The following is a 13021-nucleotide window of genomic DNA, read 5'->3' on the forward strand; positions in this document are numbered from 1 at the left end:
CTTGAAAATTCGCCACACGTGTAGGGATGTGTTGAGAGTATACACATCCCACATGGGAAAAATGGGACCTTGCTAGTGGGTTTATAAGGGTTTGGGTCACTCCATCCATTTATAAGGAGCCTTGCATAAATGTAAAATGTTACACGTTGGCAGCAGAGAATAAAATTCCCCTTGTATGGCTGAGTTTTTTTTTTTTTTTTTTTTTTTAATTGAATAAGGGATTAGGGGATATTAGCTCCTCGGAGGCAAACGATGTAGGGAACAAGTCTCACTCTCTATCCCGAAGGAGAGGGGTTTGCCACACTCTGGGAACTCACCGCCCGTCTCCCTATTTTTATTTTATTAATAACATAAAAAGAAAATACAACCTAAAGAAGGGGTGGACATAAACCTTACCCCAAAAGCTAGAAAGAAAGACAAACGGAAGTGAAAAAAATGAAGCAGAACCTCAAATTTTTCCAACTTCCAGATAATTAAACAGCTTGCAAAGCAAAACAATGGAAGAAAAAACAAAAGTTGCCCTATCTGCCAAGAGAAGCCATCAGCACCCAGCTTCGTAATTAAACCAAATAACCCCTGTAACATCATGTCCAAGTAATAGCGACCAGCGTCAGCATTATAAGGAATGTAGAAAAAATAGCAGCTAAAACACCAACCCATGCAAGAAAAGGAGTTAAACATGACGAAGGTAAGGGAATCCCAGATCATCCATACGAAGATGAGGAGATATATTAGGCGGAGGAGAAGCATGCCATACCGGGGATGGAGAAAGTAAGCCATACTTGCCATTCTATCAGCCACCGTATTCAGGGCCGGCCCTGAGGGCTGCCGCCTCAGGCCACCTGCTCCTGAGGGCCTCTGGAGTTTCTGTATGTATGGTATAGGTTATAGATAGTATATATATATTGTTTGCCTTAATAGATATGAAACGGTGAGTTGCTCTAGTGGAAACAAAGTCATTTAGCGTCCTCCCCACCATGGTTCGAATCCCATTATTTCTCTTTTTTTAATATTTTCAGTCACTTGTCAGATGGCCCAGATCGAAACTTGCTTCACCCTTTCAGTTTTTTGTTTTTTTCCAATTATTTATGTTAATTTTTCTTGGGGATGTTAACTTTTTCTTGGACCCCGTGGCCCAGCCTACCTTTTTTTTTTTTGGCAAAAGCTTCACCTTTTCAATTTTTTGTTTTTTTTTTTTTTTTTCCAATTACTTATGTTAATTTTTCTTGGGGATGTTAACTTTTTCTTGGACCCCGTGGCCCAGCCTACCTTTTTTTTTTTTGGCCTTTTTGCTTCACCCTTTCAGTTTTTTGTTTTTTTTTTCCAATTACTTATGTTAATTTTTCTTGGGGATGTTAACTTTTCTCGGACCCCGTGGCCCAGCCCACCTTTGTTTTTTTTTTTGGCCTTTTCCTTTTTCCATATGAACTTTTCTTTTCCTTTTTTTATATTAATTTCATCTTTACTTTTATTAAAAATACATGATTTTGTACTGTTACTTGGCGCGAAAAAGAAAAAAAATTATATATATATATGGGAGGCCACATTGTAATTCTTCGCCTCAGGCCGTTAGAATTTCAGGTCCGGCCCTCTGTCTGTATTTCCTTCCCGAATAATATGAGAACAATGAAAGGGGACCCTCTATCTCCTTTACTGTTCTGCATTGCGGCTGAGTTGTTACAGTGAATACCTTGCAACTATGTACGTGTAATAACGATGTAATCTTTTTTCCAATAATCATATTTTCCCTTTCTTGGAAAGAACTTCGCTGACCAGCCCTGGTCAGGGTGGGCTGCCCACAACCAATAAACATTCGACATCTGTCCATTTTAGAAAAAAAAATTTGGCTAGTTGAAACCCCAAACGGAGAAGACGGCTCTCTTTTAACGTCTAACTCTCTCTCTCTCTCTCTCTCTTCCAAATTGGGTTTCCTTCTGCATTCTTTTACTGAATTATAGGGATTGGAAGCGATGGGTATTGGAATCGAAGCGATGTACTAGATTTCTTCAGTACCCAAAGGCATTCGATGATGTACTAGATTTCAATTACTTTTGTTCGATTTGCAGTTCGATTCAATGTAAACCCCACGAAGATGGAACAAGAAGCAGTGGAGTCTCTCCATCAACTTTCAATTTGATTGAATTCAGAATAGTACGATAATCGGTAAGTATTGAGATTTTATCTAATTTTAATTTAATCTTTTATCAGGCGGTATAAATTTTGTTTTAGTGTTCTAATCCAAAGAGTTCGATCATCAATTCTGGGTAATTAGAGTTCGATTGTGTTCTCGTTTAGCTTCTTGAAACTCTTTCGATGACAAAAGTTGGTTACTTGATTCTAATTGGTTACTCTATTGCAAGTTAATGGATGGTGAAAATTGTACAAGTTTGGGCAATCAACCAATAAGTGATTCCGATGACTTACAAGCTAAAAACAGTGTGATGATTCTCATTGACTGAGGAGTTTTAGCTCAATTATTTGATCTGCTATGATGATTCTTTTATGCTGCTATGACTTTGGGGTATGGCTACTGATGCTCTGTAGGCTTTTACAATTGATTTTGTAAGCCTTGTTTCTTCTTCCTTGTTATTCTTTTCTTTTGTCAAGATTGCAGAACAAAAATATGTTATATTGATAAATTCTCTAGCTAACTGCTAGCTAGCATAAGTTAAGTGTCAATGAATTTCATTGCAGAATGAGTGATGTACATGTATCTGCTATGTCGAAGATGATGGATGGCTTAGTGCATTAATATATAGCAATATTTCCTTTAGGTTTATTACTGAGCATACTTTTGATTGTGGAGAAACCAGCAATATTTACTGTCATGCTTTCTTGGAATGCTAGGCCAATTCTCGAGAGAACATTGTTGTTGACTATTCGTTTCTTTGATAAACTGTGTTTAGGAAGGAGATTGGAACTTGGGACGTCGGACGTAGGGTGAATGCTGAGTAAAGAGGATGAGATTTTGGATGACGACCCTGCTGAAGCTTTTTGGCTTTTGGATACTGCTGAAAATGGATGTGGCAATTGTTGAAACTCAAATTTATCAACCACCCATTGTTGTTCGCTAATTCAGTTTCATTGTTTCAGATTTCTTGTTGGTGTAAGTTGTCATAAGATAGAGCGAAAAATAGCAGTATGAAAAAGAGGTTGCTTTCTTTGCTGTCTATAGGAGATTGAGTCGTCACAGCTGATATTGTTTTGAACTAGCAACCGTTACCTTTTCTAAAGGGTCATTTTTACAGTTTCAAGTTATTCTGGTATTTGGCATGGTATCATGGGAAGATGTCAAAATTTCTGAGATGTATCAGACTTCCTTTTTCATGTTTGAAAAAATGGTTAAAACCATACCTTCATCAACACTAGTATCTTCTTAGACTAGGACCAGTACCAATACCTGCAAAACAGAATAAAGATAGTCGGAATTCAAAGCATAATTTGTTCATTAGTCGGAATTCAAAGCATAATTTGTTCATTTCCCTGCATCTTCCCTCTGGGACAATTACCGAGTGTCTTAGAAGTCCTCTTGGATGAAAACCTTCCAAAAGTTTTAATGACTAAACTGTCACTTTGAACTTCTACTATGTGATTTTGCTGCAGAAGCAAATAATGAATACAATTGGCTATGCAGATTACTGCAACATTCTTACATGATAACAACCAAAACCCAAAGATTAAACAACCAAAACCGCAAAGATGTCAGTATAAATGTGAATCTCTAATAAATCTGAGAGCATTGATACACAAATCGCAAAACAAAATTGAACCATCAAAACAAACATCGAATTCTACACGCATAATAGAGACTCATTTGTTCTTCAATAAAGCAACCCACATGGCAACAGATACGATAAGGGAATTCCTACAATAAGAGCTAATCACCAGAATCAGAGAAGGTAAATTCCTTAGCGAAAAGAAGCTTCTTGACGTGGGTCACGACATCCGAGTAAGCTGGGTTTTCGGGTTATTCGGGTTCGAATACCTGTCTGAGCTATTTGGGTTCGATCCTCCTGAGTGTGCCACCTGAATCAGTGAGCCACTGCTTCTTGTTCCATCTTCGTGGGGTTTACAACTTTACATCGAATCGAACAAAAGAAATTGAAATCCAGTACCCATCATCGAATGCCTATGGGTACTGAAGAAATCAAGTACATCACTTTGATTCCAATACCCATCGCTTCGCCCATCGCTACCAATCCCTATAATTCAGTAAAAGAAGGCAGAAGGAAACCCAATTTGGAAGAGAGAGAGAGAGAGTTAGACGTTAAAAGAGAGCCGTCTTCTCCGTTTGGGGTTTCAACTACCCAATTTTTTTTTTTTAAATGGACAGATGTCGAATGTTTATTGGCTGTGGGCAGCCCACCCTGACCAGGGCTGGTCACCGAAGTTCTTTCCTTCTTTTTCCCCATGCCAATCCTACTCGGTATGGATATTAGTTGCAACTTGCAAGCTTTGGTCCTACCATCCTAGCTTGGAGATGTAATTAGTAAGTTCATTTTTAGTATCTTCTAATACCACGTAATTACTCAGATCGTTTTACTGTTGAAACCTACTATGCACTACAATTCATATACCCCGGCCAAGAAGAATTAATGCATTATACCCGTAACAAAATTTTCAATCTTTGTCTTTTAATCCAAATATTCTGTCATATGATCGAGACCGGAAATGTAGATAACTAAGGTGATCGATTACTGTGATGGGACGAGGAAATTTTGCTGATAATTTACACCAAACAAAGATTTCATGGACAAATTAAAGAAACTAAAAAGTACTACATCCCACGTGTGCACACTAACGTTGAAAGTCCTTTTCACTCTGCGCAGATGGATGAACTGATGGTATTTATCTCCATGGCAAGGAACGCATGGCAAGGTTAAGTTGGTGAAATTTAGAAAAGGTAAATCTCCAACATGCTATCCTGAATAGGAGAAAATTAATATTAATTTTGGTACTTGAAAAAAAATTTCGAAAAATTGGTATCCATGGTATTTATCTGTTGATAGAAGTGGTAAAATCTGTCCATATTTTCTTTAAAGTTAAAGAGAAAAAATACTGTTTTTCTCGATTCGCGATATTTTTAAGAATTAATTAATCTATTTATATTTGAACACTTCTTTTATTTCTTTTCAATATACACACATTGGAACAGGTGTTGGTGAACTGTGACTTGTTTGTAAGTTAAAATTCCAGCATTGTAAAGATCATGGATTTGATTCTCACGGGTATATATAAGGGTGAAGTGGGCTAAACAATTGAGGAAAAAAAAAACACACACATAGTGGAACAAGTTCAAGCCATTAAAATTCATTTTCAGCTGCTACCCCCTCATAATCGTCAGAAATTAATGGAGGTAAACAAAACATATATTGCATACATATATGTTGATTTGTATATCCCTCTGAAGCCACGCCAAGAGCCACCCGCTCTACAAGACAGAATGAGGTGTAACAACATGAAGTACTAAGTCCCATGCAAAGAGAAGAATGGCCAAAGCTTTCTTACACGTACAACCTTTTAAACGTGTCGTCTCTCCCTCACTTCCTCCTCTATAAATCTCTCTAGCTTATACATAAAGCTCAAGTTTCCTTTTCCTTCTCCTTCTTGCATGCTCTTGCATATATCTATGGCTAAGCCGTTACAGCTTGCTATCCGTCTTTGTCTGGTACTACTTAGTTTCCTCTTTCACCATGAATGCTTAGCAGCTCGCCCGCAATTTGAATCCAACCAGCAAAATGAGTGCCAAATCGATCAGCTCCAAGCCCGCGAACCTGATATTCAGATCGACTGTGAAGCTGGTAGGATTGAGTCATGGGATCACTACCAGAATGATTTCCAGTGCGCCGGCGTTGCGGCTCAACGAGTCACCATTGAACCCAATGGCCTACACTTGCCTTCTTACACACATTCTCCTCAACTCATGTACATCGTCAAAGGTATATAGGTCTAGAAATGAAAATTATTTAAGAATCAAGTATTGAATATTTAGTAACTAAATTGATGGGGATGATGGCCATGGATATATATGAAAATTTATTTCCAGGTTGGGGTGTGATGATGACTGCATTGCCTGGCTGTCCTGAGACTTTCGAATTGTCTCAAGGTTCTCAACAAGGACAAGAAGAGGGCCATGGCTTCGACGATTTAGAACGCCATCAGAAGGTTCGGCTCATCGGAGAGGGTGACATCATTGCTATTCCTCCTGGGATTGTCCACTGGGTGCACAACAATGGTAATTCACCCCTTGTTGCCGTTAGTCTTCTCGACACTGGCAACGACCTTAACCAGCTTGACCGAAACCCCAGGGTAAAGGATCTAGCTAGCTAAAGTAAATGTCGCAAATTTATAACATGTCTTACACCATATATATGGTGCAATGATGTAATATATGGACTATCATTCTTTAGGCTAGAATAATGAGCAAAATCAAAAACAAATTTCGTCATCTAAATTAATGTGGATTCATTAATATGATATAATGAAATATAATGTACTAAGGGATTTTTATTATTGATATTTTGTAAAGATAATTCTTCAAACTCTCACCTATACATGCACTCTAAATTATGTTTATACATATTATTAGTTAATATTGCATGCTTTCTGTTGCCTTATTCTCGTGTTTTATGTATAAAGAGGTTCTATCTTGCGGGTAACCCAGAAGATGAGTTTAACCAGCACGAAGGAGAAGGCATAAGTCAGCAGAGACGCCATTCGGGTCAGGGATCAAACAACAATAACATCTTCGCAGGCTTTGACGCTAGCCTCCTTGCAGACGCTCTCAATGTAGACATCGAAACTGCCATGAAAGTTCAAGGCCAGAATGATCAAACACGAAGCCAAATCGTGAGAGTGGAGGGAAAATTTGGTTTCCTCCACCCACCAATTAGGTCATCACATGCGCAGCGAACCCAACAGGAACAACAAGATGAGCAGCAGGGACAGCAGGGAAGACATGACAATGGTCTTGGGGAGACATTGTGCAACATTGCTCTAAAAGAGTACCTTGGTGACCCTAGACGTGCGGACATTTACACGCCACAAGCTGGTCGCATCAATATCCTCAACAGCAATGATATGCCTATCCTTAAGCAAATGTCCCTCAGTGCCGAGACCGGTTTCTTGTACAATGCAAGTTCCTACATACATAACATTTTGTTTATGTATTCATTTGCTGTTAGTGTAGTTTAATTGTGATGATAATATGTGGATGTATATGTGTTGCAGAATGCTATCTATAGCCCACATTGGAACCTCTTTGCACATGAAATATTCTACGTGATCAGAGGAAGTGCTAGAGTACAGGTGGTAAATGACAATGGCGAGGCCATATTGGACGATGAGGTCCGCAAGGGTCAGTTGTTTATAGTCCCGCATAACCACGCAGTCTTGCAGAAGGCTGTTGACAATCAGGGATTCGAATACATTGCATTCAAGACGCAGGACAATGCGGTCATCAACACTATGGCTGGCCGGACCTCGGTCTTGAGGGCACTGCCGGATAATGTGCTTGCAAATGCGTACCAAATTTCTCAAGAAGAGGCCAGGGTGCTGAAGTACAAGAGGCAGGAGACTCTTGTATTGAGCTCATCAAGTTCCTCCTATAGTAGTTAGGGCTAGTGCTTATTTTACTTTTCTCTCCTTTTGTTTGTAAGAAAGGGTGACTATTTTCATTAATAAAGGATAGTACAAATGTTAAGTAAGTAATTCATGGACCGGAAGATTTCCTATCACTTGAGCTATTTTCAAGGGTTTCAGTATGGTTCTAGTAAACTCAGCGTATTTTCAAGGGTTTCAGTATGGTTCTAGTAAACTCAGCGTAAAAAAAACGCGCCAGGTAGGGGTCGAACCTACGACTTTCTGCTTAGGAAACAGACGCTCTATCCACTGAGCTACAGGCGCTTTTTGTTTGAAGCTTCATGATAGATATATCTAATCAGAGGTGCAAAGCTTTTTATATTAATAAAATAAGGGGGTGAAATTTGCACCCCAAAATTGCAAACCACACCCCATTTTAATTTTTTAATAATATTTCTTATAGCTCTTTTCGCACTTCCTAAAACACCCTTCTTTTTCTTTTTGGGTCTTTTCTCCCCTCTCTTCCAGACCACCACCACAGTCCTCTCTCTCTCTCTCTCTCTCTCTCTCTCTCTTTCTTCTTCCCGATCTTCCTGATCTTCCTGAAAAACTATATTCCAGGAAGAAATTCCACATTGAACATAACCTGCGATTAAGGAATTCCAGGAAACTATATTTGTCTTGCTCATCATACGTATTATCTTAGTAGCTTCATCTACAAAACCAAACCTACAATACATAATGATAATAGAATTTCCTAAAAAGACATCATAATCAAATCCCATTCGGGAAACTAACCCGTGCATCTGAATCCCTTCTCCACATCTACCAAAACCACCACAAGCATCAAACATTATGCTCATGGTAGTGGAATTGACCTCCACTATACCCTCCCTTCTCATATCCAAAAACAATTCAAAACCCCTTTCGAACATTCCCTTCTTCATGTACCCATCAATCATTGCCGTCCAAGTAACCACAGTCCTCTCCAGCATCACATCAAACAAATTTCTAGCATCACCAATCCTTCCCAGTTTGCAATACCCATCAACCATACAACTCTCAGAAACCACATTTCTCACTGCCATTCCCTCGAAAACTCTAACCGCCTCTTCGATTCTTCCCGCCTTCAAATACCCATTTATCAACGCATTTGAACAAATCGGTTCCCGCCACTGAAGCAGAGAGAGAGTCGAACGATCCGATGGAGTAGGAGCGGCGCGCGCTGGAGGTGGACGTCGTAGTTGTTTGGCGGCAGCTAACGTTGCCAATCTCGTGTCAGAAGTTATCGCCGCCGCCGCGGGCGGAGGAGCCTGCATTTTCGACGAGAGTCATGAGCTCGGAGTCAGATGTGGAAATCGGCGACCGGCAGAGCGGGCAGGTCTGCTGGGAGTGAAGCCACGTGTCGATGCACGATACATGGAAGGCGTGACAGCAGAGAGAGAGTAACCGGAGCTGATCATAATGCTCGAACTTCGAGAGGCATGCGACGACGGTGGTGGAGGAGGCTCTGACGAGAGAGAGAGAGAGAGAGAGAGAGAGAGTTGGTGAAGATTGGGAAGAAGAGAGAGGACATTGGTGGTGGTCTGGAAGAGGGGGGAGAGAGAAGAAAAGACTCAAAAAGAAAAAGAATGGTGTTTTAGGAAATGCAAAAAGAGGTGGTAAGAAATATTATTAAAAGAATAAAATGGGGTGTGGTTTGTAATTCTAGGGGTGCAAATTTCACCCCCCCTAAAATAATAGGAAAGTGTAAATGTGACCTGGGCCCAGTCAAACAACTTGATTGCCACAAACACTATTACTCCACCCGTTTTGATTTTTGAACGTTAGGAACAGATTAATTTTCCGTTTATCATTCTAAAAAGTAAAAATCAACTATGGAATTTCTTCTTCTGTTGCAATTTAAATTCTACTATAAAATTACACTACCTCAGTGTTAAAAATTTGATCTTTACCTATACATGATACATGATCACAAAGAAAATTTACCCACAAGGCCACAACCACCACAAGTAATCTAATTAAGAATCAAATTACCCAAGACCCAAGATAGAACACAGTCCATTGGACTTTGCCCCTTTGGAGAAGCTACCTAAATCCTAATCTCCTCCAGACCTCCTCACATGTCGTGTTTTTTCCTCGCTTCCAAACTTCGACTCCATGGAACAACCACCATCTCCCAGTTCCAACTTCCAACTCTCTTTTGGATCCTCTTTTTCTCGAAAGACAATATCACCCTCCACTTTTGCATAAACGGGCAAAACACAAGGGGTAATTTAGTCCAAACGACTAGTATCGAGAACTGAACCAGAGCCCACGTGCATGAACACGCGAGAAGACATGGTGGGTGAGTCCAGTAAGTGTCCAAAGACCAAAGTTTGAAAATATTCTCAGATCCCAAACAGTCCCAGTTACCAAATCTTAGTTTCAGATAACAACCATAGCCATGACTCGTCCTTTTCAACTGAGTCACCTCGTTCTTCTTCTTCTTCTAGCTACTACCGCAACAGCCAGGCCGGGCTTTCTCTTCACTCGGACCACCGGCCGGTGCACACCGGACTACTGGGGCAGCCGGGTGGAGTCGTGGCCGAGGATGGTCCCGCAGACATCGACGGTGTCCAAGGTGTTCGGGTCCAGAGCCTACGAACGGTACAGATCCGATCTGACGCTGCTGGAAGCGACGGCAAGGAGCGACGACGAGAACGTCTTCCCTAGGCTGCTGAAGCAGGCGAGCGCGGCGCTGCTCAACTCGTACTCCAGGAAGGGGTTCCCGTACACGGCGTGGGAGGTGAAGACTCGGGTCATACAGGGCTTGGTGTCCGAGAGGGCGGCATCCCGTCAGGCCCAGCTATTCTCTCAGGCCAATGAGGCTTGTGATCTGCACTAGGTTTGTGACTTGTTCTGGGTTGTAGTGGGTGGCGCTGGTTCTGATACTGATAGAATACTTCGTTCTTAGTGGTGGGTATTTCGTGTTTAGCGTTGGTGGGTTTTGGTAGTGTGGATCGATCGTTTGTTCGATCTTGATGAGTGTGATTGGTTCTTGTTCAAACCGTTGAATCAAACAATGCTCTTTGTTGTTAACCAATATTTTAGTAATTGGTCAATGGACCTTTGTATTCTAGTTTGATGGTGAGCCTCATGGGTTCATAGCACTTGCTGCTGGTATTCGACAATTTATGCTCTTAGCTGTTCTTAACTTTTAATTATTGATTAAGATGGGATTTTTAACTAGCTAGTTGCAAAAAAAAATTATGATAATCTTTCTGCTAGGCTGAAGTGAAAAAAAAAAAAAAAAAGAAGCAGCAGATGACAACAGTGTTACACAAAAACAAAATGCTCAAATTTCACTTGTTAGGGTATATTTTCACTCGATTTTTGTGTAGAGAAACTCGTTCTTACACAAATCACAGTCAAGGTTTTTTCTTAGATAGCAAAAAAGAACTACAAAAAGAAACCCCTATCACAATCACATTCTCAAGTTTTCAACTAGTCTAAAAGAGAAGCATTTGAAGCACCACAAAGGTGAGACTATTGTTCCAAAAAGAAGACTCGACATTATGACTTTTTTTTAGCAATACCGTAGCAACAAAATTTGAACCTCTCGTATAAAATGGTATCAACTCTTACTCCCTTCTCATTGCGTACTGTTATTTGTAAAATAGATCTTCTTCTTTTTTCTCCTCAAAAAAAAAAAAAAAAAAAAGATCTTCTTTTTATTCCTAGTGTCACCTTCAACAAAAATATTGTTATTGCTTGAGATAATGAAGTTGTCCAAGCTTATTTAAGATATTTGGATAAGCAACCATCAGAATTCTTTTTTCATTGGGTATATTTTCATAATCAATTTAAACTGAATTTTTTTTTTCTCCTTTTGTTTTGTCAAGTTCAAATTTTACATCATCAAGCAAACGTGGTCATTCTGAATGAAGAGGATCCGGAAGAACAAAACTCTCTTTATTGGGAGAAACCATAAGTTGAGCGAAAACTAGGTTTTCTTTCCGGCTTCCATCTCTTTGCTCGTCCAGCGACTCCCGCCCATGGCAGGCCTCTGGCCTCATCACCATGTGAGAGTGCGGTCGGACGAGAGTGTTTTGATACTATTGCTCGGGCGGTTTCTGGGGAATTGTTGCTACTCGAAGCTCTAGCAGGGTGGTTGCAGCATCGAGATCCTGGTCTGAAGCCTCTGATGCGCGGTGGTGGTGGTGTACAGAGGCGGAGCTTGGTCGAATGCATCTTGGACTTGTCGTGGCCAGGGGCGGCCCTGGGGGTGTTCAAATGGAGCAGCCGCACAAGGCCTCCGGTTTTCGAAGGCCTTTGAATTCAATTTTATAATGGCTTTAGATAAATATATATGTCAAGAATGCTGAAACTTACTAAATTGTTGTTTAGTTCAGTTCGCAACTCTACCGTAAATTGTCAGGCTTGATTGGTCTCGGGTTCAAAACCCATGGGTGCTTAGCTCTATTTAATTTTTCCTTTGCCTTTTTTGTGATCTTCTATCTTCTTTTAATATTTTTTTTTTGTTCTTTTCATTCCTAAGGCCTCTCTACTTTCTTCTTCGATCTTGTGTTATGTTTCTTGACTTTCTTATGTTTTCTTTTTTCTTTCTTTCTATTTTTCCTTCCTTGTTTATGCATGTTTTTAGGCCTCCACCATTTTTTTCTTTTATTTACACCAAATATTTTTTCCTAGTTCTTCTAATTGAGATCGTGATTAATAAGGCATTATTTAAATTTTTGCACTAGGCCTCTTAATTTTCAGGACCGGCCCTGGTCATGGTCGTGGCGGCCTAAAGGCGAGGATGCAGATCATGCAGGCTGTACGTGCTGCTGTTGCGTGATGGAGGGGAAGACTTGGGCTTCGGCAGATCCAGTTTACTGGGCTTTGAGTTTGTGGCTTCTCTTTTGGGCTACCCTCTTAGGCTTTTTCTTTTTAGTTAGTTTTTTCTATTCAATAATTCTCTATTTTTTTCAAGGGGGCAATGCATTTTGTTTTATGCACCCTAAATGTCTTATCTAGGCTTTCCTAGCTAATATTTTGGAGTAGCACCAAATGAGGATTTCAGCTATTTGTAATCATGAAGCAATAGATGGCAAATGAGTGTCCTATTCCTACGTACCACTGTCGGTATTACCACTTCTTCTTGTCTGTCTATAGCTCGCAAAGGAAATGCATGTAATGACCATTTTGACTTATGATGAATAAAGTTAAAACTCAATCTGGAATTGATTCCAAAAAAAAAAAAAAAAAAAGGATGAATGAAAGTAAACATCGGTCATAACTCATACGAATCAGCTTGTATAACAGATAAATTCAAACTTCCAAAACCAGTGACGATCGATCGACGAGTGAAATTTGAAGAAGGTGAGAGATAGAACCGTGAAATAAATAGTTAAATACACCAAATTATATGCCAGTTATATCCACAACCTAGGCCAAT

General features: G+C 40.0%; 1 protein-coding gene, 1 long non-coding RNA gene and 1 other non-coding gene across 3 annotated transcripts; 2 read left to right on the forward strand and 1 right to left on the reverse strand.

The window, feature by feature from the left end:
• The first annotated feature begins 572 nt into the window (after positions 1 to 572).
• On the forward strand, positions 573 to 3300 carry LOC133740960 (uncharacterized). Its single transcript, XR_009861534.1, has 3 exons — positions 573 to 771; positions 2067 to 2163; positions 2907 to 3300. It is a non-coding gene; the product is annotated as an uncharacterized LOC133740960 (long non-coding RNA).
• Positions 3301 to 5629: 2329 nt separating this feature from the next.
• Positions 5630 to 7617, forward strand: LOC133737751 (prunin 1 Pru du 6-like). Its single transcript, XM_062165250.1, has 4 exons — positions 5630 to 5939; positions 6047 to 6309; positions 6640 to 7134; positions 7231 to 7617. Exons 1-4 carry the CDS (start codon positions 5630 to 5632, stop codon positions 7615 to 7617), a joined length of 1455 nt encoding a protein of 484 aa, XP_062021234.1.
• Positions 7618 to 7832: 215 nt separating this feature from the next.
• On the reverse strand, positions 7833 to 7905 carry TRNAR-CCU (transfer RNA arginine (anticodon CCU)). The gene has a single exon. It is a non-coding gene; the product is annotated as a tRNA-Arg (tRNA).
• Between the last annotated feature and the right edge of the window lie 5116 nt (positions 7906 to 13021).

The sequence above is a fragment of the Rosa rugosa genome, chromosome 3, assembly GCF_958449725.1.
Source record: "Rosa rugosa chromosome 3, drRosRugo1.1, whole genome shotgun sequence".
Lineage (NCBI taxonomy): Eukaryota > Viridiplantae > Streptophyta > Magnoliopsida > Rosales > Rosaceae > Rosa > Rosa rugosa.